At 48.6% G+C, this 27199-nt stretch overlaps 1 protein-coding gene across 2 annotated transcripts in view; it reads left to right on the top strand.

The window, feature by feature from the left end:
- Positions 1-27199, top strand: part of LOC140912510 (NACHT, LRR and PYD domains-containing protein 12-like) — a 181199-nt gene that overhangs the window by 133671 nt on the left and 20329 nt on the right. For both annotated transcript variants that reach the window (XM_073346997.1, XM_073346998.1), the window contains exons 9-10: positions 951-1121; positions 23705-23875. In XM_073346997.1, coding sequence (XP_073203098.1) covers positions 951-1121; positions 23705-23875 — 342 coding nt within the window. The remainder of the gene's footprint in view (positions 1-950; positions 1122-23704; positions 23876-27199) is intronic.

Here is a 27199-nt window from a genome sequence, read left to right as displayed (position 1 = left end):
AGAAGCAGATGGCGGCTTCGCGCTTAGGCCAAGGGTGGTGGAGGTGAGCTGGGGCGGGGCGTGCCCCCCCCCGGTTACCTGCTGCGGTGCGCACCCCCCAGCTAAGCTCCGCCTCCCTGGGCCTGAGCGCGAAGCCGCCGCTTGCTTCTTAGCCTGCCCCGTCTTCCCGCACAAACAGCTGATTTGCGGGAAGCCTGGGGGGTGGAGGTGGAGAAGCAGAGTGGGGCGGCATATTCAGGGGAGGAGGCGGACTAGAGGTGAGTTGGGGTGGGGGGCGGGGCGGGGAGCTGCCGGTGGGTGCTCTGCACCCACCAAATTTTCCCCTTGGGTGCTCTAGGGCTGGAGCACCCATGGAGCCAGCGCCCAAGGTGCCACTTTTGGCCAGTTAAACTTAGAAGCCCTTTTAGAACCGGTTCTCCCTCGCGGAACAACCGGTTCTAAAAGGGCTTCTAAATTTAACAACCAGTTCTAGAGAACGGGTGCGAACAGGCTCCAGCTCTCCACTGATTCTGGGGCTGATCAGTGGCAAGACCAACCTGATTGGTCAGCAGCTGAGTGGGCAGGACTTAAAGAGCAACTTTTTACTCTTTCTGAATTCTGGTTGGCCACTAAAAAAGGGCGAGGGGGCGGGGCTCAGGAAGGAGTTTTACCCCAAACCTTATTCCTCATTGGTCAGTGGCAGAGGTTTGAGGGTCTAGGCCATTCTCCCTGTTGCTTGGTGAAGGGCAAAGGGCACGGGGTGGAGTTGAGACAGGAAGTCCCACCCACTGCTGATTTCTCACTGGACACAAGGTGGGTCTTCGGACAGAGTCTGTAGCAGGATTTCTGGCTCATTCTCGATGCTGATGCGTCAGGCAGAGTGGCTGGTGGGTGGGGCCACCTGTTTGAGCAGCTGTGAGGGTCCCCATTCATATCATGATCCCCCTTCTCCGTCTTTCTCTCTCCTGCAGCTTGCGGAGCTGCGGTGTGACAGCCGCTGGCTGCGGGGATCTCGCCCCTGTTCTCAGAACCAGCCAGAGCCTGACAGAGCTGCACCTGCGTGGTAATAATCTGGGAGATGCTGGAGTGCGGCTGCTGTGTAAGGGGCTGACACACCCGAACTTCAAACTGCAGAGACTGGAGTAAGTAACAGCCGGCAGAGAGAGGGAGAGGCTACTGTCTGGAAAACCACCCATCACAGGACTTGGGTATCTCCGGGGAAGGTTACAATAACTGCATCTGTGTACCACCCCTGGCACTGTGCGTCCAAATTCAACCCAGGGCAGAAATCTGAAGTAAAAGAAGCAGGCGTATTGCTCCAGTCTGCCTCTGTTACAGGGGGATTTTAATTGGAGGGAAATAGGATCTGAGCATGGCAGAATATGCAGAAGGTGCTGAAACTATTGTTTGAAAATAAAATAACTACACAAGCAACTGCTTGTTAGGAGGGGAGGACAATTGGGGGTGAAAGAATAGGTGGGAGGAGGGGTTGAGGCTCAGGAAATGGGGGTCTAGCAGGAGTGGGAAGGAGACGGATGGGAGCTGGAGAGGGGGACATGAGGGTCTGCAATGGGCACAGGGGGAAAATAGTTTGTGTGAGCCACAACCTGTGTTTCCCCAGCTCCTCTACAGCGATGTGTCCTCCCCCATCCCTGCTGCCCTCATGTGAGCCATGTGACGGGGATTGCTTGCTGTGGGTGTCTGAGCCCATTTCCCTACCCCACATGAGAGCCAAGGTCTGGGGAATCCCTGCCCACTAGCTTAGAACTGGCATGTTCAGAGATGCACCAAGAACAAAGTGCTGAGACTGGGGCGAGGAGCTAAGAACTAAGACACTTGGCACACATCAGAAACTCTGGCACTGAGGAGGGGGAAAGGAACAACCACTGAAAGGAATGGAGCAGTTCACATATCTGAGCTATTTTTTCAGGCTATACTCATCCCCATGCGGTAGTCTCTTTCAGCTGAGAACATTGCGTTAAATGAATGGGCCATTTAACACTAGTCTGAGCCTTCAACTTTGAGGTTTGAAACACGGCCAGGGTGGAAATCTGAGAATGAACTTAAATATGTGGGAAAAATTAAATTAAGGTAAACGCCCACACAACCTTAACGCTGCCCTCTCTGAATGATGTCTCAGAATGACCATAACATAAACACTTGCAATCCGGCATTTCATTTGATGGACAGATGCTACCTGCCCTTGCCCTACACTCAAACAATGAGCCTACTCCACTGAGAGAATGCCACATTTGTAAAATTTAACAACCCCTTCATACCCTTTACAATCCCTTCAGACTTGCACACAGGTTACTACCTCAACCTATACTTTCCCCTACCCATCATTAAATCCACAGACTGCTCTCACATCCCACCTCACTACTGACAATAGCCATAGCACCCAGTGCCCTGCTACTGACACAACCTCCACAATTCTCTACTGGAATGATGCCAACTGGAACCTCATGGTTCACACGAACCTCTTTCTTTTGAGAATATACAGGAGGAAGACTCAGACCCAGAGCTCCTTGTATCACAGTCACAGCTCTTCCCAGCTGCTTCAGCTTCTTCCTCCACTATTCAATACAGTTACACCTAACACAGTGAATTCATCTGGAGTGCATGCACTTATTCCAAGTGACTCTTGCCAGCTCCAAGGGGGCAGAGTTAAGGTTGTGTGGGTGTTTACCTTCACTCTCTATTTCCTAGTTTTCTGAAGTGTGAGAAGGGCATAAGCTATCACTTGCCAACCTTAACTCTGAATTCAACAAGATTTGTCATGTAATTAGTGTATTACAGAATTGCTTAAGTGCCCCAGCCGCGATCAGGGCCTCAGTGTGTTAGGCACTAGACATGTTGTATTGGCAGGTGTCACCAGTCAGTTCTCTTATAGTCGTCCAAGTTCTTTTTTAGCACTTAAGCAAGGTTTAGTCTTGGGGTGACACGTTTTGTGTTAATTTTATTGGGTTTCGCAAGGTTTGGTGGAGATGTAGTTTTGGAAGGAGTGAATTGTGTAAGAAGCCAGAGAGTTTGCTGTCTGCATTGCACTTTGATTACAGCCTATTCTGGAGGCCGGTTTCTGCTTGGGAGTTTGGTGTTTGTCTGAGAACCCTGAAAGAGGAGACAGCCCTTTATGCTGTGTGACCGTCTCATTCCAGGACAGAGGGAAGTGGAAGGAAATATTATTCCCATTTTTCAGATGAAAAAATGAGACCCAGAAAGATGGAATGACATTCCCAAGGTCGCACAGGTAGTGTATGGTAGAGCCAGGAACTGAACACAGATCTCCCAAGTTCTCATCCAGGGCTTTAACTGCACAACCAGGCTTTCTCTTGCAGGGAGCTGTGTTCATTCTTGTGTTTCTTGATTTCAAAAATCTGCTGTTTTTAATGGACATTGTCTTTTTTATATGGTTAAGGTTATTAAGGCAGAGCTATTTAACCAGAGTACCACTTGAGCATCCCTCTAGATTACAGCCACCAGAAACCCCCATTCAGGGTAGAAACCAAGACCACAGAGCTAAACCTGGCAGCTCCCTTAAAGGGACAGTGCATCCTATGTCAACATGTTAAAATGTCTCAGCAAATTCAGCCTTAACTTCTCACAATTGAGTGTTGCAATTGATTGGTCATGGGTGGGAGTTGTCCTCATGGATGATGACTATATTGTGGCATATGCTTCCAAAGCACTGGTTAAACACAACACTTCCCTTTGAGAGACACATGCTGGCTGTTGTGTGTGAGATGTATTCTAGCTCTACTGATTTCTGACCATATATGTTCATGAAACTTAGGTGCCGGAAGCCATATTACACAATCCACTTTGCAAAGCATCACCTGCCATTTTATTGTGATGATTACAATACTTGGAATTTTTGGGCCTCAGCTCCTGGAGTCATGTGAATAATTTAGAATTTCAGCTTAAAATTTATTGATAATTATGTTTCTAGGCCCTCAGGATTGTGGAGAAAAGATTAAGAATGTGAACCATGTGTAACCTACACACTCAGGAACTAGCAGGCTAAGAAAAAGAAACACAAAAGCATTAATTTAAATCATGATTTGGGGATCATGAAGTCTGACTTTTGAACTTCTGCAATTGGCAATACTGCCTATTGTTGTCAGATGTCACTCTTTCAAATGTTGATAACTTTTCAGCTGCATGCGTGTGCTCCCTCTGTGTGCTGCCCTGGCTCTGCGCAGATAGCTGGCAAAGCAGACCCCAAGAGAACCCCCAGAATCAGATAAGGTACGAAGGCACCTAGCAAGGTTTATTGGAAAATGAAGCACAGGAATAGTTTCCAGTAGACTACAGGATTTACCACAAATATGTGCCCCCTAACAATGGACTAAGTTCAGTCACTGGCAGGATTTCCCAGTGCCCCCTAAGCTGGACAAAGACAGCCCCTCTGGCTCCTCTCCTGACTCCATCCAGTTTCATTAAAATCCCTTGGGATACCAGCTGGCTCTTAATAACCTGTGCTGGGTAAGATCTCTCTCTCTCTGGATTCTGGTCACTGCGGTGCTGGAGCTGCCATATCCCTGAAGCCACAGTCTCACTTTTTGGGGGAGTGGGAATTTAGCAGGGGCTCCCTGATCTGTGCTGTCTCTCTCCTCTCTCCCAGCTTCCAATTGTAAACCCTCTCCCTTTGTCAGGCTGCCTCTCTCCCTCTCACACACACACAAGTGGCAGGGGGAAGTGTATCAGGATCTCTCTCTCTCTCTCTCAGACATACACACACACAGAGCAGGCAGTACAGGGGGATCTCTCTCACTGAGGACTGTGGGATTGTTTAGAATGGAGGTTGAGAGTGAGTGTGCTTTGCTGTTGTCTGTGTTTTGGGGAATTTTTGTTTGTTTGTATGTGTGTTTCATTATTTTTTGGTAGTTGTGGGTTTATTTCAGGCCTTCTTTTGTCTTAGCAGGCTTTTGGGCACCCTGTGGACTGGGATGGCTGGTTGAGGGCCCAGGGGGACAAAGATTACAATTTGTCGCAGAGTCTGAGAGTTTAACGTGTGGCTATGGGTTTCGGATTTTGCCTCCAGGCTTTTCCTCGGTGGAGGAGCATGTTCTAGCTGTGTGGAAGGTCATTGGGTTTAAGAGGTGAGGTATTGCCTCCCGCATGAGCAAGGCTGTGTTGTTTGTTGCCACACGAAGCCTCCGTAAGCAGATGGTTGTGGAGGGGATTAGGGTGTTTTTGTCCCTGTTGTGCCCCTCTCAACACCTGCTGTTCAAGTTGCTGTTTCTAATGTCCCTCCATTTTTAGGAAATGAGCAGGTGGCCAGAGGCCTGGCGAGTTATGGTAAGATCACTAGCCCTATTAGGAGGATTCCTTTCAGCTGTAAAGCCCAGAAGTTCAGCATGTCTTGTCCTTTCATTGGCAGCTCTATATGATATTAAACTGTGCTTCCAAAGTATTTAAGGTGTCCCTGAAGTATAGGATTGGGGAGTGTGACAACATCATGGCTGTTACTCTGGCTGTTACAAACACGGCTGTTACTCTGAAACCTAACATCCTGTTTGTTGCCACTGAGGAAGTGGCCTGTTTTCGTTGTGGGAGTCTGACACACTGAGTCAATCAGTGCCCTAAGAAGAGGCAGGCTGCCCCTGGTGACCCTGTGCCTGGGAATGTGGGGGGCTCTGAGGGTAAAGCGCAGGGTGGGGTGGCTGCAGGAGGGACTGAGTGCCAGCAGGCTCCAGCTGTCTCTGGGGATGTTGGTTCTGGAGGGAAGGGGGTTAGTGGCCCCTTTACACCCAGGGGTGATGGTATTAGTGGCTCTGTGGCTCCTGATTCAGTGGACTCTTAGCCTGAGCCTGTCTGAGAAATGGAGACTGGGCCTGTCGCTGTGGTTTCCACGGCTTTGGCTGTGGATTCTGACTTTTTGGCAAAACTCCAGAATAAAAAACAGCTATTGAAGGCCCCAGTGGATTAGTTTGGTCAGTGCAGTCGGGGAGCACATGGCTGCAGGTGCTGCTGAGGGTCATTCTTTGGTTGGAGGCATGGGGAATTCTTAGGTATTAGTACCCTCAGTCCCGGCAGCCCACTCCCTACAGTCTCTCTGAGGTTCCCCCCCGCCCTCGAGGTCAGTCGTGACTCTGAGTCTGAGAGTGTGGGATGAAAAACTCATGGATTCTTTGGGACCTGAACTCCCTGAAGGGAAATATACCCCGGACGCTACTGGCAGGTTTCTGGATGAGACTAAGATGTAGACTAATGTGGTATATAAGTATTAGAAATTAGGTTAGAAATATTTCATAAGCCAGACATTTTTGCACTGAATCTATTTACTGGCTCGCGACAGGCCATCGAAGTTTACAAATGGGTCCTGAGACCAAAGAAGTTGAAAACCACTCTTTTAGCTCAGCCACGGCTCCCATGGCTTCTAGACTTCTGGCTCCCTGTCAGCCCTAGTGGATTGATTGTGAATCAGGATTCTAGAAGCCATGGGAACCTAGAAGCCCTGGGAACAGTGGCTGAGCCAGGAGCCTTAAAGGTAGGGAGCTGGTGCTTCCAGACTTTTCAGCTCTGCAGCTGGGAGCCAGAAGCCGATCCCTATGTTGAGGTGGTATTCTCAGAGCTTCCAGGTGCTCAGCGGATAACTTCTACCAGTTCATCAGAAAACACATACTTCTTGAATATCATTTTTATTTAATTTAAATTTATATACAGATTATAGTAGTTTATGCTTTAACACAGGATGTTATAATTTCTTATTTAATTGTAAATATTTTAAAAGCAAAATAGATTTGATTTAAATAAAAAGTCCAATTTCAATTAATCTGATTTAAGGAAAAAAATCAGACAATGACTGATTCTTTTATTAAAACAAACATCCATTTTCCTCCACCCTTCTTACACTCAATATCAGGTGTGAGGCATGACCCAAAGCAGAACATAACTGTAGGCATATTTCTGCAGAAATTGCTTGTTTATGTGACCACTTTTGAGTAGAGACTAAACACAAAGGTTTAAGTTTGTGTGACAGGGATTTTTTTAGTTTACAATGGAAACAAATTTCCATGAGGAGGTTTTTCACCATATCTTTGATTGGCTCTTGGGGGAAGACAAGGCAAGGTGGCTGTGTAGCCTCCTGGCTGGGTGCCGGGAGCACAGCATTGCAGCTGGCAGTGGGGCCAGGAGTGCAGCCCCACGACCATACTCCTGGCAACCCACTGCTGGCCACGGGGCTGCATTCCTGTCTCCGCAGCCGCCCCACCTCTTCCCCCGAGCGCCCCCTCCACCCCACCAGTCCCCGCTAGGTCAATGCCGGGCTGGCCCCTGCCGCCAGAGCAGAGCCCTGCAGCTGGCAGCAGCAGAGGGGCTAGCATAGACCTCCCCTGATCTGGAAAATTCCCGGGTTCAGGGTGCCAGACCAGGGAGGAACAACCTGTAGTTTTAGCTCCGGCTGCAGCACCCCAGCCAGCGTCCCCAGAGCCACAGAGGGCATCCCAACCACCTACCGAGGGAAGGACAATCCCCATCCCGGGGACCGACAAACAGCCAGAAGGGTCAGCCCTATCTCCAGAATCCCCATGCTGGACCACACTGTGAGGAGGATCAATGCCCTTTTGCAAGGCAGCAACCTCACTAGATGGCTAAGTGACCTCATACAGATCATCCAGCTCAAAACCGACATGAGACGGGTCAGTGCTCCCCCGCATGTAACCTCGCACCACGCTGCCATCGGAGCAGCCAGCACCGCCTCACAGGCTTCCCGGTGAGACGCAGCCGATGGAGGAGCTGCCCGCAGACCCCAGACCGCACAGCAGGACCTCGCCCCTAGGAGACACAGCACTACCTCCAGGGCCGCCCAGCGAGACCCCGTCCGCAGAAGGTCCCGTGTTCCACCAAGGACCCCCAGCTGAAAATCGCCCACAGGAGAACCAGCACCGGTCCCAGTGCTTCCAAGCAAGACTGCTTTCCTCTGAGATCCAACACCAGCACTTCCAGAACTCCCCTCCCTCCTGAAAGAGCCAGCACTGCCCCAGCAACACTGGGAGAAGTCCCCCCTACCACACCAGTGACCCTGCCTCAAGATCCAACTGAGAACCAGTCTTAACTTCGGGAGGTAACAAGGCAGCAGGTTGTCCCTGCAGCAGCTTCCCAGCCCGAGCCTTCCCAGATGGGGCAGCCAGAGGAGCAGCAGCCATGGGCAAGGGCTGCCACACCATGGCAAAAAGCCTGGATGGAGGAGCTGGAGAAGACGGACTCCTTCGAAGACTTTGATGCCCTTATGGACAGACTGACCGTGGAACTGTCTGTGGAAATCGCATCCGGGAGCAGCGAACCCCAGGAGGGCATGTAGACCGCTCGCAGGTTTCCTGCACCAAACCGTAACAACAACACCAGAGAAGGCAGGAGAAGGAATGCCAGCTGCTGCTACGACCCAGTGGCTGCATCCCATATCCAGAATCTCTACAGGATGAACCGTCCGAAAGCCATGAGAGAGATCCTTGACGGGCCCTCATCCTACTGCGCTATCCCATCTGAGAGACTCTTCTCCTACTTCAAGGACGTGTTCAATCACGAGGCCCAAAACAACGTACCTGAGAACACTTATTCCCTACCACTTTTAAAAACTCACACACATTAATCTGGAACAATGCTTGGTATGTACCCAATGTATCTCATCAGCTTTATAATCAAGATTTTTAATTTTTCATAACCCAAGCTTCACCCCAGATGTACAGTACCTTTCCTTTAAACCTGTGTAACGTGAACTTTAATAAAATTATTTATTAGTGAATTGCAGTCGTGGTAAAATGCCTTGGCTGAGATCAGGGCCTCACTGTGCTAGGCACTGTACATGTTGTTATGGAAGGTGCCCCCAGGTGGTGCTGTTACAGGTGCCCAAGCTCACTCAGCACCAGCGGCAGAGCTAGGCATAGTTCCAGTCCAATGGTCTTTCCACAAGAATGCATCGTTGCTTTGTGATTCCCTCAGTGCTCCTCTGTCGCCCATACATTTTGTTATAGCGGAAAGGGGATAGTGGTCATACTTCGAAATGTTTACAATGAGCAGCCGCTAACAGGACGAGTGAGAGAAATCTCTTCCATGCTCCATGTCCCAAAACCTTGACAGTTTTATTACAGGTTTGTTACATAACTTTTAGCATGTGAGAGAAGACTGGTGTGTCTTTCTCCTTCTTCACCCTCGACACAAACATTCCCTGCAACATGTAGTCCCTGAACCAATATTTCCAGCTCCCGGTCTCTTTCCCATCCCATTAAGCCAGTGGTTCCCAAACTTTAACAACTCACGAACCCTTTCACTAAAATGTCAAGTCTCGTGAACCCCCTCCTAAAAATGAATGTGTGCAGGGATTTTCTCCCTTACCTGAGCATAAATTATAAAAGCAGTGATCTAGGAGATATAAAATTTGTTTTATGACATGCTTATTATGCTATTTATTATTAATTATTTATCACTACAGTATTTTTATTACATTATGAAAACGGCAACACTCTTCCAAGATCTCACTTTTCTAGCTTGTATCACTTTGATTAAGCCAGTTATAAGACAAGGCTCCTATGTTTCATCAAGGAGTATCAAATGTGAAACAGCATGAAGGGATTTAAGAAGCCAACTCAAAGAGTTCCTCCTACACAAGCATTCAGGTCTTGAGCAGTCCAGGCAAACAACGCACGATACAACAAAGCTTAAATTTGTTCTTCATAATAACTTTAAAAACAACACTAGCAGCCTATTTAATTTGAAAAACAGCAAAACAAATCCTCAAGAGCCCCCTGTAACATTTCGCGAACCTCCAGGAGTTCACAAACCCCAGTTTGGGAACCACTGCATGAAGCCATTGGTTGGCACTGTAGAAGCCATTAACATGTAAGAAGCATCTCCTTGCTGTCTCCTGCCCTATGCTGCTGAATGCGCATATCACAGGCAGCCGCTTAATGGAGGGCTGTACACTCCCTTGGTTACACAGTCCAAACCGCACACAGAGCTGGGCCCCTCACTCCCACTATCCAGCTCCAGTTGGAACTCCTGCCCCTGCTTCAGCTAGACGTCCCCAGCCATGTCCCAGGTCCACCCAATCCACCCCTCCTCCAAACTGGGACACTCCCCTCACACATTCTGGCCAGCCTCCCCCTTCCCCCCACACAGGGGTGATGTGAATTTTAATTATTCCTTGTCTGGATTTCAGATGTTAAATTTGTTACCTTCATTCCCACCCAGGGACGTTCAGGGAGGGGACGTTCAGGGAGGGGAGCTCAGATCCCCCAAGAAGACCAGGGTCCCTCAGCTCCCAAAACTTACAGTGGGCAGGGAGAGGGACTCCGAGCCCTGTAAAGGGGTAGGTGTCCCATAGATCTCAGCACACACACAGAAGGGGAAAATGCAGTGCTGACAGGACCCCTCACTTAAACCCCCATCTTCTGCTACCACTCACATTGTAGCTTGATCTATAGATTATGAATATAAATTTCCAGTTATTACTTTGAGGGTAGACAGGTTGTTGTCCCAAGATCAGGCCCAGTATCATTAAAATTATTAGATAGTTGGGAACCCCGATATGCACAGGTGCAACACTCACATTATAGGAACTCTTTTATATTTACAAATATAGAATTTCTTAGTACATTTAGCAAAGTCGCACACACTCTAACTCAATAAGGTAGATAGAGATACTACAGAAGGTACATCAGAACATCCCTACTCACACCATCCTTGCAGGACAACATGAAATGTTAGCCATTATCTTCTTCATCACAGTCATCTTCCTCATCTTCACCAGAGGCCATCATTCTGGCCCCTCCTAAGGGCTACATCTCTCTCTCTCTCCCACCCACCCACAGGCTGGGATGCCACTTTTATAATATGTTAAACTGACATTTACCGTGTCTAATGCCTATTCAGTAGGGGTTTCTCCCCTTTTCCTTATTTGTATTTCCACCTCCCCTTATCAATGTTCAGATGTCCTTCTTGTACAGGTTAGTATGTTCATGATTTCACCCCATTATCATATATGTCAATTCATTGCCTTGGCACTCTTGCAGTCAGATCTCCCATCCAAAACCTCCAGAAGCTGGTCTTAGTTCATATTCTGTGGTTGGCTAATCTCATTATGGACAAAATTCCTCCCTACACTCTACTTCTAGTTTCCCAAAATTTATGAGTTACCTGAGTTTATCTGTGCCAGAGGTCGTAGGCCTCAAGCCCCATGCTAACTGCTGAAGCCAGTGTCTTACAGGATACGAGCCTGTAGGTTCCTTGCTCTACTGCTGTATATAATAAAGCAGAATATAAAGCAAAGCAGTTAATATAATAGAGGTAAGCTGGCCAACTGGGCTACAATATTCTCAAACCCCTCCTACTTCTCCACTCCCCCTAATCCCTACCCCTCTCTCTTATCTGAGCTCACCAAAGCATCTCCCCCCACCACTCGTTCCCATGTGTCCCCCGCTCCATAACACCCCATTCTTTGCTGCAGACTCAGACTCTCCTTCCCATATTGCTACCTGCTCTCACACCTTAATCAATCCTCTCCCCTGTGAGCAGTCACGTGTATCATTTGTTTTCTGTTCAACAACAGTGTCAGACCCTTCTGAATATTCTACTGTGCTTAGGTGACATTTCTCCAAAATAAACAATAAAACTTCAACAGAGGGAGATTTTTCCCAAATATTTAAATTTCATTCTGAGATTTCTGCCTAGGGTAGAACTTCAGACTCAAAGATGTGTTAAGCACCCCATTAATCTCAATGAGATGTTCTCCCCATGGAGATGAACGCAGCCTGAAACAATGAACAAGGAGTAATGGTCTCAAGTTGCAGTGGCGGAGGTTTAGGTTGGATATTAGGAAAAACTTTTTCACTAGGAGGGTGGTGAAACACTGGAATGCGTTCCCTAGGGAGGTGGTGGAATCTCCTTCCTTAGAAGTTTTTAAGGTCAGGCTTGACAAAGCCCTGGCTGGGATGATTTAGTTGGTGTTGGTCCTGCTTTGAGCAGGGGGTTGGACTAGATGAGCTCCTGAGGTCCCTTCCAACCCAGATATTCTATGCTTCTATGATTCTATGGCTCTGAGATGTATGAATTGCACCATTCATGTCAGTGAGTCTCCCTCCCTCCCCAGTGCTAGACAATTCCTCATATGGGTCAAGCACAGTACTGGGTTTACAATGGCGCCAGACCCACACTGGGAAGGGGCCCATTATGGACCTGTCTAACCCATCCACACGACTGGGTCTGGTCCCTATCACTGGAGAAGTCCAGCACCCAGGCCTTGCTCTATGAGCAGGTCCCAGCCAGCAGGTCCCAGTCACCGGTCAGAAGCTGGATTCTGCCATGTGAGCTGGGCAAGGATGGTGTCCATGGGGCCAGTGGGTGTACCTGGGCAGGGTGAGCTTGTGGGGGTCATGTTCCAGGGGTCTGCCCCACTCCCCAGTGCGGTTCTGGCTCCAAATACTGCTGCCAGGGACATGTGGGGACCCACCCACGATCCTTGGCACGAGCCACCTGGGACCAGTGCAAAGGCTGAGTCAGTCTCGGCCAGTGGGCAGGGGAGCAGCACGGGGGGGCTCGGCTGGACCCCACCAGCCAAGTGGGTCCTGAGGGAACCTGGCCTGGGCAGGCCCCGATCCGACATGGATGATCACACCATCCCTGAGGGATTGGAGCGATCCCCGCTCCGCGACCAGCCCCACCCATGCTGCCAGGTCAGTCCAGTAGACACCCAGTGGGGTTGGTGAGTGCAGCCGAGGGGCAGGACTCAAGGGAGTGGGTTTCTGAGGGGTCTGTGTATGGGGTTTCTGGGCAGTGGGGGTTGGGGGAGGGTTGTGTATTTTGGGGCACTGGGTATAGGGGGTCTGGTGGGGCACTGTGCAGTGTGGTGGGGAGGCAGAGAAGGGGCGCTGGGCACTGGGGGAGTCTGTGGGCAGGGATGGTGTGCAGGGCTTTGTGCAGTTGTGGGGTGTCTGTTAGGGAGTCTCTGGGAAGGGCGGTGCTAGGATTGGGTCTGTGTGGGAGTCTCAGCAGAGCGGCGCTGGGCATAGGGGTCTGTGGGGGGGTCTCTGAGTGAGGAGGGTGCTCAGCGGTGTGTGTATGACTCAGCTCAGGTCTGCCTCCAGGGTACAGGGTGCGCGGACAGTGCAGGGCCAGGTCGGTCAGTTTACGTCTGGTGGCTGCCGGTTTGTGAACAGTGCCCTGAGGCTGTGCTGGGGGGAATGGGGCCACCCGCTCCATGCCCTGCCCCACTGCCCCCATGGGGGTTCACAAATATGTTTGGTGCCAGGCCCAGAAAAAGGTTAATCTGGCCTGGTGAAGTGTACCCGTGCCCAGCTTCTCATCCCAGTCTCAGCAGTGTGCTTGGTGCTTGCTTGGAGCATGCTAGTTCTAAACTACCCACCCAGTGGGGCGGGGCTTCCCCTGATCCTGGCACACAAACGGAGGGAGCGGGACTCAGACACCCTTAGAAATGCAAACCCTCCAAAACCTGGCTCACATGCGGGGGGTAGGGAGGGGGCTCAGACACCCCAGATCCTGGCACACACAGAAGGGAAGAATGTGGGGCTAACAGGCACCTGTCTCTTTATGCTCCCCCAAACACCCTGCCACTCACGCCATGTGTCCTACCTCCTCACCTGAGTCTTCCAGCTCCCTCACCTCCTCTGCCACCCACCCCATTTATCCCCCTCCCCACAGTGCAGCCCCAAATCCTTCTCAACCTTATTCCCACACTTCTGGACCCGTAAAATATCCCTCCCTTCCAGCAAGCATTCATGTAATTATTTTTTTGCAAAAGTACTTGATTACATTTCCCCAAAATAACACATTCCCCAGACACACATTTTAACAATCTGCTATCCTTTTTTTTCCAAATGTCTGCCCAAGTGAGAGGTCAAACTGACTTGGGGTTAAGATCAAAGGACGACTGACTATTCTTTTAAGCTATCCTATTTCCATAGAATAGCTAAGGCGAACAATCCTGTTAACTCCTCTGTCCACACATGATCAGTTTAATCCATTTAAAATGTCATTTGGAAGGGGAGGCTTCTGATATTGTAATGTAGAGAAGCAAAATATGTTTCACATAAAGTTTTAATTTAATTTTCTCCAGAGGGTGCCAGACTCTCTGTTGGAGGAACCCTTGAGCTCTGGGCACCCTGGCGCAATGATCTGAGCCCTGGTTTAATCGCTTTCTGTGGGCATGTCCACAATGAAATTAAAAACCGATGGCTGGCCTGTATCAGCTGACTTGGGCTTGCGAGGGCTGTTTAATTTCAGTGTAGGTTTCCGGGCGCTGGCTGGAGCCTGAGCTCTAGGACTTTTGAGGTCAGAGGATCCCAGAGCCTAAGTTGGCAACCAGAGCCTGGAAGTCTATACTGCAATTAAACATCCTCATATCCTGATCCCCGGGGCCCAAACCAGCTCGCACAGGCCAATAGTTTATGGAGGAGATAGTATGATGGGATAACATGGTTTTGGTAATTAAATATTCATGGTAAATAGGCCCAATGGCCTGTGATGGGATATTAGATGGGGTGGGATCTGAGTTACCCAGGAAAGAATTTTCTGTAGTATTCGGCTGGTGAATCTTGCCCATATGCTCAGGGTTTAGCTGATCGCCGTATTTGGGTTGGGAAGGAATTTTCCTCCAGAGCAGATTGGAAGAGGCCCTGGAGGTTTTTCACCTTCCTCTGTAGCATGGGGCACGAGTCACTTGCTGGAGGATTCTCTGCTCCTTGAAGTCTTTAAACCGCGATTTGAGGACTTCAATAGCTCAGACATAGGTGAGAGTTTTCTTGCAGGAGTGGTGGGTGACATTCTGTGGCCTGCATTGTGCAGGAGGTCAGACTAGATGATCATAATGGTTCCTTCTGACCTAAATATCTATGAATCTATGAATAGTGGGCGTCTAACTGCAGTGTAGACACACCCTAAGAGCACAGAAAGGCTGCTGAAATCTGTCATCTTTAAGAAAAGCTGTTTTTTCCCCTGAGACTGTATCTTGGGAACAACTTAGTCAAACATCTAAAAGTTTGGAACACGTACAGAATCCAGGCACTCATGAGGCTCACCCAACTTTCAAGGCAATCTGAGTAACTGTGTGTATTTTAGCATGGTTAGAAGAGTTGAATTTTAAACAGAAACGTGGTCTAAACCTTTAACTATAGCATCACCCTGCTATAAGAGACCAGAAAGACAAAGAATGGGGGAAGAAAATATAATTATTCCCATTTTCCAGATGGAAAATTGAGACCCATAAAGATAGAGTGACTTGCCCAAAGTCACATGAGGGAGTGGGTGGTAGAGCCAGGAGCTGAACCACAGATTTCTGAGTTCTAGTCCAGGGCTTTATGTACAAAAGCATCCTTTCTCCTGCAGAGAAACATTGTTATTCTCTTGTATTTTCTGTCTCAGAAATGTGCTTTTTGGATTGGACACAGCCTCTCTTTTATATGGTTGTGCTTTTTCAAGTAGGGCTCCTTAACAATCAGCATTTAAAAATTAGGGCCAGTACTACTGATAGATTTTCTGACCATGATACACGTGATTTGTTGAAGTGTGTCAGAAAAATTCAAAAAGCTCTGACTGCTGACCAGACCAGACACAAACAAACATCTGAAAGCTATAAAGAGGCAAAACAAAATCCAGGTAGAGTTGCCTGGAGGTGGAGGGTGGCCGTCTCCCAAATATTTTTGAAATGTCAGGTGCCATTTCCAGTATATTTGAAGGTCTTCAGACATTTCAAAGGCAAAATTATACGCAATTAGAATAATAAGAGCATTCATGGTGTTCATCTGGAGTTCTGCACTGGAATAACTTTCTAGTGTCTCAAATTACATATTAATATAGAAGTGCATCGAAACCAGAACACCCTAAATAGATATGATTATTTGCCAACAGATGCATACACAACTATATTCTAAAACCCAGCATCAACTTGAGTCAATTGGAGAATGTATGGAGGGGCATGAGCAGCGCCGGGATTAAGTTTCCATTCAGATTTATCATTAAATCAGGACTGAAAACCCTTTATTTTCCACTTAACATTGTGTTAGAAGGAAAAATCGGGTTATTCTTGCCTCTGAGCTCAGTAACGATGGACTCTCTCCTCACCTTCGCAGGTGTCCTCTCTCCCCCTCTCTCTTTTAGCCTTTAAATCTTGTGGGGTTCTTCTCTTCTACTTCAACTTGGATGCCCTCTTCTCTTCACCCCTCCCCAAATTAGGCTTCATCCCCTCAGATTCCCACCTATGCCTTTGGATTTTTTCTCCCCTTCTTCAACCCAATCTTAGAATCTCTCCCCTCCCTCCATTGCAGGCTCCTCTTCTGCCTCCAAAATACGTTGGGGTCTCCTCAAACCCTTATAGACTCTGGGTGCTCACCAAGGCACGGGGGCTTATAGAATCATAGAATATCAGGGTTGGAAGGGACCCCAGAAGGTCATCTAGTCCAACCCCCTGCTCGAAGCAGGACCAATTCCCAGTTAAATCATCCCAGCCAGGGCTTTGTCAAGCCTGACCTTAAAAACCTCTGAGGAAGGAGATTCTACCACCTCCCTAGGTAACGCATTCCAGTGTTTCACCACCCTCTTAGTGAAAAAGTTTTTCCTAATATCCAATCTAAACCTCCCCCACTGCAACTTGAGACCATTACTCCTCGTTCTGTCATCAGCTACCATTGAGAACAGTCTAGAGCCATCCTCTTTGGAACCCCCTTTCAGGTAGTTGAAAGCAGCTATCAAATCCCCCCTCATTCTTCTCTTCTGCAGGCTAAACAATCCCAGCTCCCTCAGCCTCTCCTCATAAGTCATGTGTTCCAGACCCCTAATCATTTTTGTTGCCCTTCGCTGGACTCTCTCCAATTTATCCACATCCTTCTTGTAGTGTGGGGCCCAAAACTGGACACAGTACTCCAGATGAGGCCTCACCAATGTCGAATAGAGGGGAACGATCACGTCCCTCGATCTGCTCGCTATGCCCCTACTTATACATCCCAAAATGCCATTGGCCTTCTTGGCAACAAGGGCACACTGCTGACTCATATCCAGCTTCTCGTCCACTGTCACCCCTAGGTCCTTTTCCGCAGAACTGCTGCCTAGCCATTCGGTCCCTAGTCTGTAGCTGTGCATTGGGTTCTTCAGTCCTAAGTGCAGGACCCTGCACTTATCCTTATTGAACCTCATCAGATTTCAGCTTCTCTCCCTTATACAAATTCAGGGGCTTTTTTCTCTCCCAAATGAGGAGATTTCCCTTCTGTGACACTGTACACTCTGAGGGAGCGCCCTGTGACCCCCATATTCATCATTTGTATGTAACTGTGATATTGCATACAAAGCAGGCCATGTAAGGTATCATGGGAAAGGTTATGATCTGCTGAAACCCATTGTTCCATCTAAATTTGTATATCACTAATGAATATAAAGTTATGAAAATTGTGTTATAAGGTTGTCATTAAAATATGCTGTGGGTTTGGGAAACGCCCAGATACTAGCTCCCGGTGTTTTATGAACTATAACATCCAGTGGGGTGAGAAAACTGCTTGCTCTAAATACTACCTAGTGTCTTACAGGTTTAAGATTCAGACTGTGCACTTATTTTGTTTTCTTTGGTAACTAACTCTGACTTTTTGCCTATCACTTCTAATCACTTAAAATCAACCTTTTGTAATCAATAAACCTATGGTATGTCTACACTATGAAATTAGGTCGAATTTATAGAAGTCGTTTTTTTAGAAATCATTTTTATATAGTCGATTGTGTGTCCCCCCACACAAAATGCTCTAAGTGCATTAAGTGCATTAACTTAGTGGAGTGCTTCCACAGTACCGAGGCAAGCGTAGACTTCCGGAATGTTGCACTGTGGGTAGCTATCCCACAGTTCCCACAGTCTCCGCTGCCCATTGGAATTCTGGGTTGAGATCCCAGTGCCTGATGGGGCAAAAAACATTGTCGCGGGTGGTTCTGGGTATGTGTCATCAGGCCCTCCCCCCCTCTGTGAAAGCAACAGCAGACAATCGTTTTATGCCTTTTTTCCTGAGTTACCTGTGTAGACGCCATACCACGGCAAGCATGGAGCCCGCTCAGCTCACTGTCACCATACGTCTCCTGGGTGCTGGCAGATGCGGTACTGCATTGCTACACAACAGCAGCAACCCATTGCCTTGTGGCAGCAGACGGTACAGTAGGACTGGTAGCCGTCATCGTCTTGTCCGAGGTGCTCCTGGCTGCCTCAGTAAGGTCGGTCAAGAGCGCCTGGGCAGACATGGGCGCAGGGACTAAATTAGGAGTGACTCGACCAGGTCATTCTCTTTAGTCCTGTAGGCAGTCCTATTGTACCATCTTCTGCCGAGCAGGCAGGAGATGAGGATGGCTAGCAGTCCTATTGCACCATCTGCTGCCGAGCAGCCAGGAAATACGAGAGGGAGGGATAGCTTAGTAGGTTGAGTATTGGTCTGCTAAACCCAGGGTTTTGAGTTCAATCCTTGAGGGGGACATTCTGTGTGACAGTTGTTTTTGTTTCTCCTTGATGTAAAGCCACCTCCTTTGTTGATTTTAATTCCCTGTAAGCCAACCCTGTAAGCCATGTCGTCAGTCGCCCCTCCCTCCATCAGAGCAATGGTAGACAATCGTTCCGCGCCTTTTTTCTGTGCAGACGCATTACCACAGCAAGCATGGAGCCCGCTCAGATCACTTTGGCAATTTAGGAGCACATTAAACACCACATGCATTATCCAGCAGTATATGCAGCACCAGAACCTGGCAAAGCGAAACCGGGCGAGTAGGCGATGTCAGCACGGTGACAAGAGTGATGAGGACATGAACACAGACTTCTCTCAAAGCATGGGCCCTGGCAATGCAGGCATCATGGTGCTAATGGGGCAGGTTCATGCCGTGGAACGTCGATTCTGGGCCCGGGAAACAAGCACAGACTGGTGGGACCTCATAGTGTTGCGGGTCTGGGACGATTCCCAGTGGCTGCAAAACTTTCGCATGCATAAGGGCACTTTCATGGAACTTTGTGACTTGCTTTCCTCTGCCCTGAAGCGCATGAATACCAAGATGAGAGCAGCTCTCACAGTTGAGAAGCAAGTGGCAATAGCCCTGTGGAAGCTTGCAACGCCAGACAGCTACCGGTCAGTCGGGAATCAATTTGGAGTGGGCAAATCTACTGTGGGGGGCTACTGTGATGCAAGTAGCCCACGCAATCAAAGATCTGCTGCTATCAAGGGTAGTGACCCTGGGAAATGTGCAGGTCATAGTGGATGGCTTTGCTGCAATGGGATTCCCTAACTGTGGTGGGGCCATAGATGGAACCCATATCCCTATCTTGGCACCGGAGCACCAAGCCGGCGAGTACATAAACCGCAAGGGGTACTTTTCAATATTGCTGCAAGCACTGGTGGATCACAAGGGACGTTTCACCAACATCAATGTGGAATGGCCGGGAAAGGTACATGACGCTCGTATCTTCAGGAAATCTGGTCTGTTTCAAAAGCTGCAGGAAGGGACTTTATTCCCAGACCAGAAAATAAACAATGGGGATGTTGAAATGCCTATAGTTATCCTTGGAGACCCAGCCTATCGCCTTAATGCCATGGCTCATGAAGCCATACACAGGCAGCCTGGACAGTAGTCAGGAGCTGTTCAACTACAGGCTGAGCAAGTGCAGAATGGTGGTAGAATGTGCATTTGGACATTTAAAAGCGCGCTGGCGCAGTTTACTGACTCGGTTAGACCTCGGCGAAACCAATATTCCCACTGTTATTACTGCTTGCTGTGTGCTCCACAATATCTGTGAGAGTAAGGGGGAGACATTTATGGCGGGGTGGGAGGTTGAGGCAAATCACCTGGCTGCTGGTTACGCACAGCCAGACACCAGGGCGGTTAGAAGAGCACAGGAGGGCATGGTGAGCATCAGAGAAGCTTTGAAAACCAGTTTCATGACTGGACAGGCTACGGTGTGAAAGTTCTGATTGTTTCTCCTTGATTAAACCCCCCCGCCCCTTGGTTCACTCTACTTCCCTGTAAGCTAACAACCGTCCCCACCTCCGTTCGATCACCACTTGCAGAGGCAATAAAGTCATTGTTGCTTCACATTCATACATTCTTTATTCATTCATCACACAAATAGGGGGATAACTACCAAGGTAACCCAGGAGAGGTGGTGGAGGAGGGAAGGACAAGGCCACAAAGCACTTTAAAAGTTTAAAACTTTAAAACTTATTGAATGCCAGCCTTCTGTTGCTTGGGCAGTCCTCTGGGGTGGAGTGGCTGGGTGGCCAGAGGCCCCCCCACCGCGTTCTTGGGCGTCTGGGTGAGGAGGCTATGGAACTTGGGGAGGAGGGGTTGTAGCGGCGGTCTGTGCTCCTGCTGCCTTTCCTGCAGCTCAACCATACGCTGGAGCATATTGGTTTGATCCTCCAGCAGCCTCAGCATTGAATCCTGCCTCCTCTCATCACGCTGCCGCCACCTTTCAGCTTCAGCCCTCTCTTCAGCACGCCACTTCCTCTCTTTAGCCTGCCATCTCTCCTCCCAGTCATTTTGTGCTTTCCTGCACTCTGACATTGTCTGCCTCCATGCATTCGTCTGTGCTCTGTCAATGTGGGAGGACAGCATGAGCTCAGAGAACATTTCATCACGAGTGCGTTTTTTTCGCCTTCTAATCTTCTCTAGCCTCTGGGAAGGAGAAGATCCTGTGATCCTTGAAACACATGCAGCTGGTGGAGAAAAAAAAAAGGGACAGTGGTATTTAAAAAGACACATTTTATAGAACAATGGGTACATTCTCTCACGATAAACCTTGCTGTTAACATTACATACATAGCACATGTGCTTTCGTTACAAGGTCGCATTTTGCCTCCCCACAGCGCGTGGCTAGCCCCTCCCCCTTCCCCATGGCTAACAGCGGGGAACATTTCTGTTCAGCCACAGGCAAACAGCCCAGCAGGAACGGGCACCTCTGAGTGTCCCCTTAAGAAAAGCACCCTATTTCAACCAGGTGACCATGAACGATATCACTCTCCTGAGGATAACACAGAGAGATAAAGAACGGATGTTGTTTGAACGCCAGCAAACATACACTGCAATGCTTTGTTCTACAATGATTCCCGAGTACGTGCCACTGGCCTGGAGTGGTAAAGTGTCCTACCATGGTGGATGGAATAAGGCTGCCCTCCCCAGAAACCTTTTGCAAAGGCTTTGGGAGTACATCTAGGAGAGCCACGAATGCCAGGGCAAATTAATCATTACACATGCTTGCTTTTAAACCGTGTATAGTATTTTAAAAGGTACACTCACCAGAGGTCCCTTCTCTGCCTGGCGGGTCCGGAAGGCAGCCTTGGGTGGGTTCAGGGGGTACTGCCTCCAGGTCCGTATGAGAAACCGTTCCTGGCTGTCGGGAAAAACGGTTTCTCTGCTTGCTGTGAGCTATCTACAACCTCATCATCATCATCTTCCTCGTGCCCAAAACCTGTTTTCATGTTGCCTCCATCTCCATTGAAGGAGTCAAACAACACAGCTAGGGTAGTGGTGGCTGAACCCCCTAAAATGGCATTCAACTCATCATAGAAGCGGCATGTTTGGGGCTCGGACCCAGAGCGGCCATTCACCTCTCTGGTTTTTGGTAGGCTTGCCTCAGCTCCTTAAGTTTCACGCGGCATTGCTTTGGGTCCCTGTTATGGCCTCTGTCCTCATGTCCTGTCATTCTCCTGGGAGATTTTGACAAATGTTTTGGCATTTTGAAAACTGGAATGGAGTTCTGATAGCACGGATTCCTCTCCCCATACAGCGATCAGATCCCGTACCTCCCGTTCGGTCCATGCTGGAGCTTTTTTGCGATTCTGGGACTCCATCATGGTCACCTCTGCTGATGGTCACCTGAAGTTTGCCATGCTGGCTAAACAGGAAATTGAAATTCAAAAGTTCGCAAGCCTTTTCCTGTCCTGTTGAGAGTCCTGTCCAGAGCGGTCACAATGCAGCACTCTGGGATAGTTCCTGGAGGCCAACACCATCTAATTGCATCCACAGTACCCCAAATTCAAGCCAGCAAGGCCGATTTCAGCACTAATCCCCTTGTCGGGGATGGAGTAAGGAAATCGATTTTAAGGGCCCTTTAAAAAAGGGCTTCGTCGTGTGGACAGGTACAGGGTTAAATCGATTTAACGCTGCTAAATTTGACCACAACTCCTAGTGTAGACCATGGCTTAGTTTAATGTTTATCCTTACCAGAGAGTTTGATTGAAGTGCTCCGTAAATCTGCTCAGTTTACAAAGGCTGGTGAATGTCGAGTTTCCATTTAATTTCCAATCAATAAACTTCCATTTCTCAAGAAAGGGTCTTGAGCAGTGCAAGACGGTATATTCCTAAAGTTCAACTCATGGAGCTGGGGGGATTTCGTTGAGGCCTTTCTCTGTGATTCATGCGTGGCTCTGGGAGCATTCACGCAATCTAGCTGGATATGAGGCTCCACACGCAGCTGTACTGAGTTGTGAGAGCACCTGGAGGGGTTTGCTGCTTGCCACCAGTCTGGCATTGTGAGAGACCACCCAAAATAGAGAGTAAAGGGGATACCGCAGTCCCACAGTTACAGGTTGCACCCCGGGGGTCCCGTCAGACCTCCCCATTTGGCAGAGTAACAATATTCTAAGGCAAATGAGGTGATGAAGGAGGCCGTGCAGATGACAGCTCTGGTGGAAGGGGTTTCTCAACATGTGTGCAAGATTTAGCAGGTGGGGGTGGGATCATGTTTGGGTGTGCAGGGTGCTCATTGTGAGCCCTCGAAGGAGGACAAAGACAGCTATACTTGCGGGTGGTCCTTGAAGTGCACATGGACATAGCCAGCCTGCTGCCATGGTTACCACTTCACTTGGCTAGCAGCTCCATCAGGAGCCCAGACTCTGCAGGGGGGTTACAGAAACCAGCAAAACTTCTGCTTTTATAACCTCACCAGAGACTCTGGAACAGGCGCTGCAAAAAGCGTCACACAGTTACCCTCCTTTCAGGGGCTCTTTCCTCCTCAAACCCTGGGGAACTCCCTGCCAGGGGGATCTTCTTCTCCTTGTCTTTCATGCTTTGATGATCCCTGGTCTCAGAGGAAGGTGGGTGTGATGCTGCCAGTGCTGGGTCTCACAGCTGCCTCTCCTCCCCAGGCCTGAGGGTCAGAGGGGGGGCAGAGATAGGAGACGTCTGTGCCGGGATCACGGAGGGTCAGGATCTCCCAGCTGCTGCTGCTCTGAGCCTGGCCCAGCTGTCTGAGGAGGGGGCTCCCCCTACAGCTGCCCTGTAACAATGGACCTGCTCTGATTGGGTCGTACCGTCCTGGGGCTGATCAGTGGTAAGACCAACCTGATTGGTCAGGAGCTGAGTGGGCAGGTCTTAAAGGGCAACTTTTTACTCTTTCTGAATTGTGGTTGGCCAATGGAAAGGGTGACGGGGGCGGGGCTTAGGAAGGAATCTTTCCCAAAAGGTTATTCCTCATTCGTCCGTGGCAGAGGTTGGAGGTGTCTCGGCCCTTCTCCCTATTCTTGCTGTTGCTTGGTGAAGGGTAAAGGGCAAGGGGTGGAGTTGAGACAGGAAGTCCCACCCACTGTTTGTTTCTCACTGGACACAAGGTGGGTCTTCGGACAGAGTCTGTAGCAGGATTTCTGGCTCATTCTCGATGCTGATTGGTCAGGCAGAGTGGCTGGTGGGTGGGGCCACCTGTTTGAGCAGCTGTGAGGGTCCCCATTCATATCATGATCCCCCTTCTCCGTCTTTCTCTCTCCTGCAGCTTGCGGAGCTGCGGTGTGACAGCCGCTGGCTGCAGGGATCTCGCCCCTGTTCTCAAAACCAGCCAGAGCCTGACAGAGCTGAACCTGCGTGGTAATAATCTGGGAGATGCCGGAGTGCGGCTGCTGTGTAAGGGGCTGACACACCCGAACTTCAAACTGCAGAGACTGGAGTAAGTAACAGCCGGCAGAGAGAGGGAGAGGCTACTATCTGGAAAACCACCCATCACAGGACTTGGGTATCTCCGGGGAATGTTACAATAACTGCATCTGTGTACCACCCCTGGCACTGTGAGTCCAAATCCAACCCAGGGCAGAAATCTGAAGTAAAAGAAGCAGGCGTATTGCTCCAATCTGCCTCTGTTACAGGGGGATTTTAATTGGAGGGAAATAGGATCTGAGTGTGGCAGAATATGCAGAAGGTGCTGAAACTATTGTTTGAAAATAAAATAACTACACAAGCAACTGCTCGTTAGGAGGGGAGGACAATTGGGGGTGAAAGAATAGGTGGGAGGAGGGGTTGAGGCTCAGAAAATGGGGGTCTAGCAGGAGTGGGAAGGAGACGGATGGGAGCTGGAGAGGGGGACATGAGGGTCTGCAATGGGCACAGGGGGAAAATAGTTTGTGTGAGCCACAACCTGTGTTTCCGCAGCCCCTCTACAGCGATGTGTCCTCCCCCATCCCTGCTGCCCTCATGTGAGCCATGTGACAGGGGGATTGCTTGCTGTGGGTGTCTGAGCCCATTTCCCTACCCCACATGAGAGCCAAGGTCTGGGGAATCCCTGCCCACTAGCTTTGAAATTGCATGTTCAGAGATGCACCAAGAACACAGTGTTGAGACTGGGGCAAGGAGCTAAGAACTGATACGCTTGGAACATATCAGAAACTCTGCAGCGCTGAGGAGGGGGAAGGGAACAACCACTGAAAGGAATGGAGCAGTTCATATATCTGAGCTATTTTTCAGGCTATACTCATCCCCATGCAGTAGTCTCTTTCAGCTGTGAACATCTCATTAACTGAATGGGCCATATAACACCAGTCTGAGCCTTCAACTTTGAGGTGGGAAATCTGAGAATGAACTTAAATATGTGGGAAAAATTAAATTAAGTTAAACGCCCACACAACCTTAACTCTGCCCTCTCTGAATGATGTCTCAGAATGATCATAACATACACGTTTGAAATCTGTCATTTCATTTGCTGGACTGATGCTACCTGCCCTTGCCCTACACTCAAACACTGAGCCTACTCCACTGAGAGAATGCCACATTTGTAAAATTTAACAACCCCTTCATACCCTTTACAATCCCTTCAGACTTGCACACAGGTTACCACCTCAACCTGTACTTTCCCCTACCCATCATTAAATCCACAGACTGCTCTCACATCCCACCTCACTACTGACAATAGCCATAGCACCCAGTGCCCTGCTACTGACACAACCTCCACAATTCTCTACTGGAATGATGCCAACTGGAACCTCATGGTTCACACGAACCTCTTTCTTTTGAGAATATACAGGAGGAAGACTCAGACCCAGAGCTCCTTGTATCACAGTCACAGCTCTTCCCAGCTGCTTCAGCTTCTTCCTCCACTATTCAATACAGTTACACCTAACACAGTAAATTTATCTGGAGAGCATGCACTTATTCCAAGTGACTCTTGCCAGCTCCAAGGGGGCAGAGTTAAGGTTGTGTGGGTGTTTACCTTCACTCTCTATTTCCTAGTTTTCTGAAGTGTGAGAAGGGCATAAGCTATCACTTGCCAACCTTAACTCTGAATTCAACAAAATTTGTCATTTAATTAGTGTATTACAGTATTGCTTAAGTGCCCCAGCCGCGATCAGGGCCTCAGTGTGTTAGGCACTAGACATGTTGTATTGGCAGGTGTCACCAGTCAGTTCATTTATAGTCGTCCTAGTTCTTTTTTAGTACTTAAGCAAGGTTTAGTCTTGGGGTGACACGTGTTGTGTTAGTTTTATTGGGTTTCACAAGGTTTGGTGGAGATGTAGTTTTGGAAGGAGTGAATTGTGTAAGAAGCCAGAGATTTTGCTGTCTGCATTGCACTTTGATTACAGCCTATTCTGGAGGCAGATTTCTGCTTGGGAGTTTGGTGTTTGTCTGAGAACCCTGAAAGAGGAGACAGCCCTTTATGCTATGTGACCATCTCATTGCAGGACAAAGGCAAGGGGAAGGAAATATTATTCCCACTTTTCAGATGAAAAAATGAGACCTAGAAAGATGGAACGACTTTCCCAAGGTCACACAGGTAGTGTATGGTAGAGTCAGGAACTGAATACAGATCTCCCAAGTTCTCATCCAGGGTTTTAACTGCACAACCAGGCTTTCTCTTGCAGGGAGCTGTGTTCATTCTTGTGTTTCTTGATTTCAGAAATGTGCCTTTTTAATGGACATTGTCTTTTTTATATGGTTAAGGTTATTAAGGCAGAGCTATTTAACCAGAGTTCCACTTTGGCGTCCCTCTGGATTGCAACAACCAGAAACCCCCATCAGGGTAGAAACCAAGACCACAGAGCTAAATCTGGCAGCTCCCTTAAAGGGACAGTGCACCCTGTGACAGCATGTTAAAATGTCTCAGCAAAAGGAGCCTTAACGTCTCATAATTGAGTGTTCTACTCAGAATGTAGAGGATGGCCCTGGGATGACACATATGAGAGAAAAGCTTTAGGGAATTAAAATATATATATATATTGTCACTGGGCACTAGCACTGAACTAACTTGAGATTAACGTAGAGCCCAAAATTCCAATTGATTGGTCATGGGTGGGGGTTGTCCTCGTGCATGATGACTATATTGTGGCATATGCTTTCAAAGCACTGGTTAAACAGAACACTTCCCTTTAAGAGACACATGCTGGCTGTTGTGTGTGGGGTGTATTCTAGCCTTACTGATTACTGACCATATGTGTTCATGAAACTTAGGTGCCGGAAGCCATATTACACAATCCACTTTGCAAAGCATCACCTGCCATTTTATTGTGATGATTACAATACTTGGAATTTTTGGGCCTCAGCTCCTGGAGTCATGTGAATAATTTAGAATTTCAGCTTAAAATTTATTGATAATTATGTTTCTAGGCCCTCAGGATTGTGGAGAAAAGATTAAGAATGTGAACCATGTGTAACCTACACACTCAGGAACTAGCAGGCTAAGAAAAAGAAACACAAAAGCATTAATTTAAATCATGATTTGGGGATCATGAAGTCTGACTTTTGAACTTCTGCAATTGGCAATACTGCCTATTGTTGTCAGATGTCACTCTGTCAAATGTTGATAACTGTTTGGCTGCATGCATGTGCTCCCTCTGTGTGCTCTGCATAGACAGCTGGCAAAGCAGACCCCAAGAGAACCCCCAGTGATCACAGAATCATATAAGGTACAAAGGCACACGACCAGGTTTATTGGAAAACGAAGCACAGTAATAATTTCCAGTAGACTACGGGATTTACTACAAATATGTGCCCCCTGACAATGGAC

Source organism: Lepidochelys kempii, chromosome 6 (genome assembly GCF_965140265.1).
Source record: "Lepidochelys kempii isolate rLepKem1 chromosome 6, rLepKem1.hap2, whole genome shotgun sequence".
In the NCBI taxonomy this organism is placed as follows: Eukaryota; Metazoa; Chordata; order Testudines; family Cheloniidae; genus Lepidochelys; species Lepidochelys kempii.
This window is presented reverse-complemented; position numbering and strand designations above follow the sequence as displayed.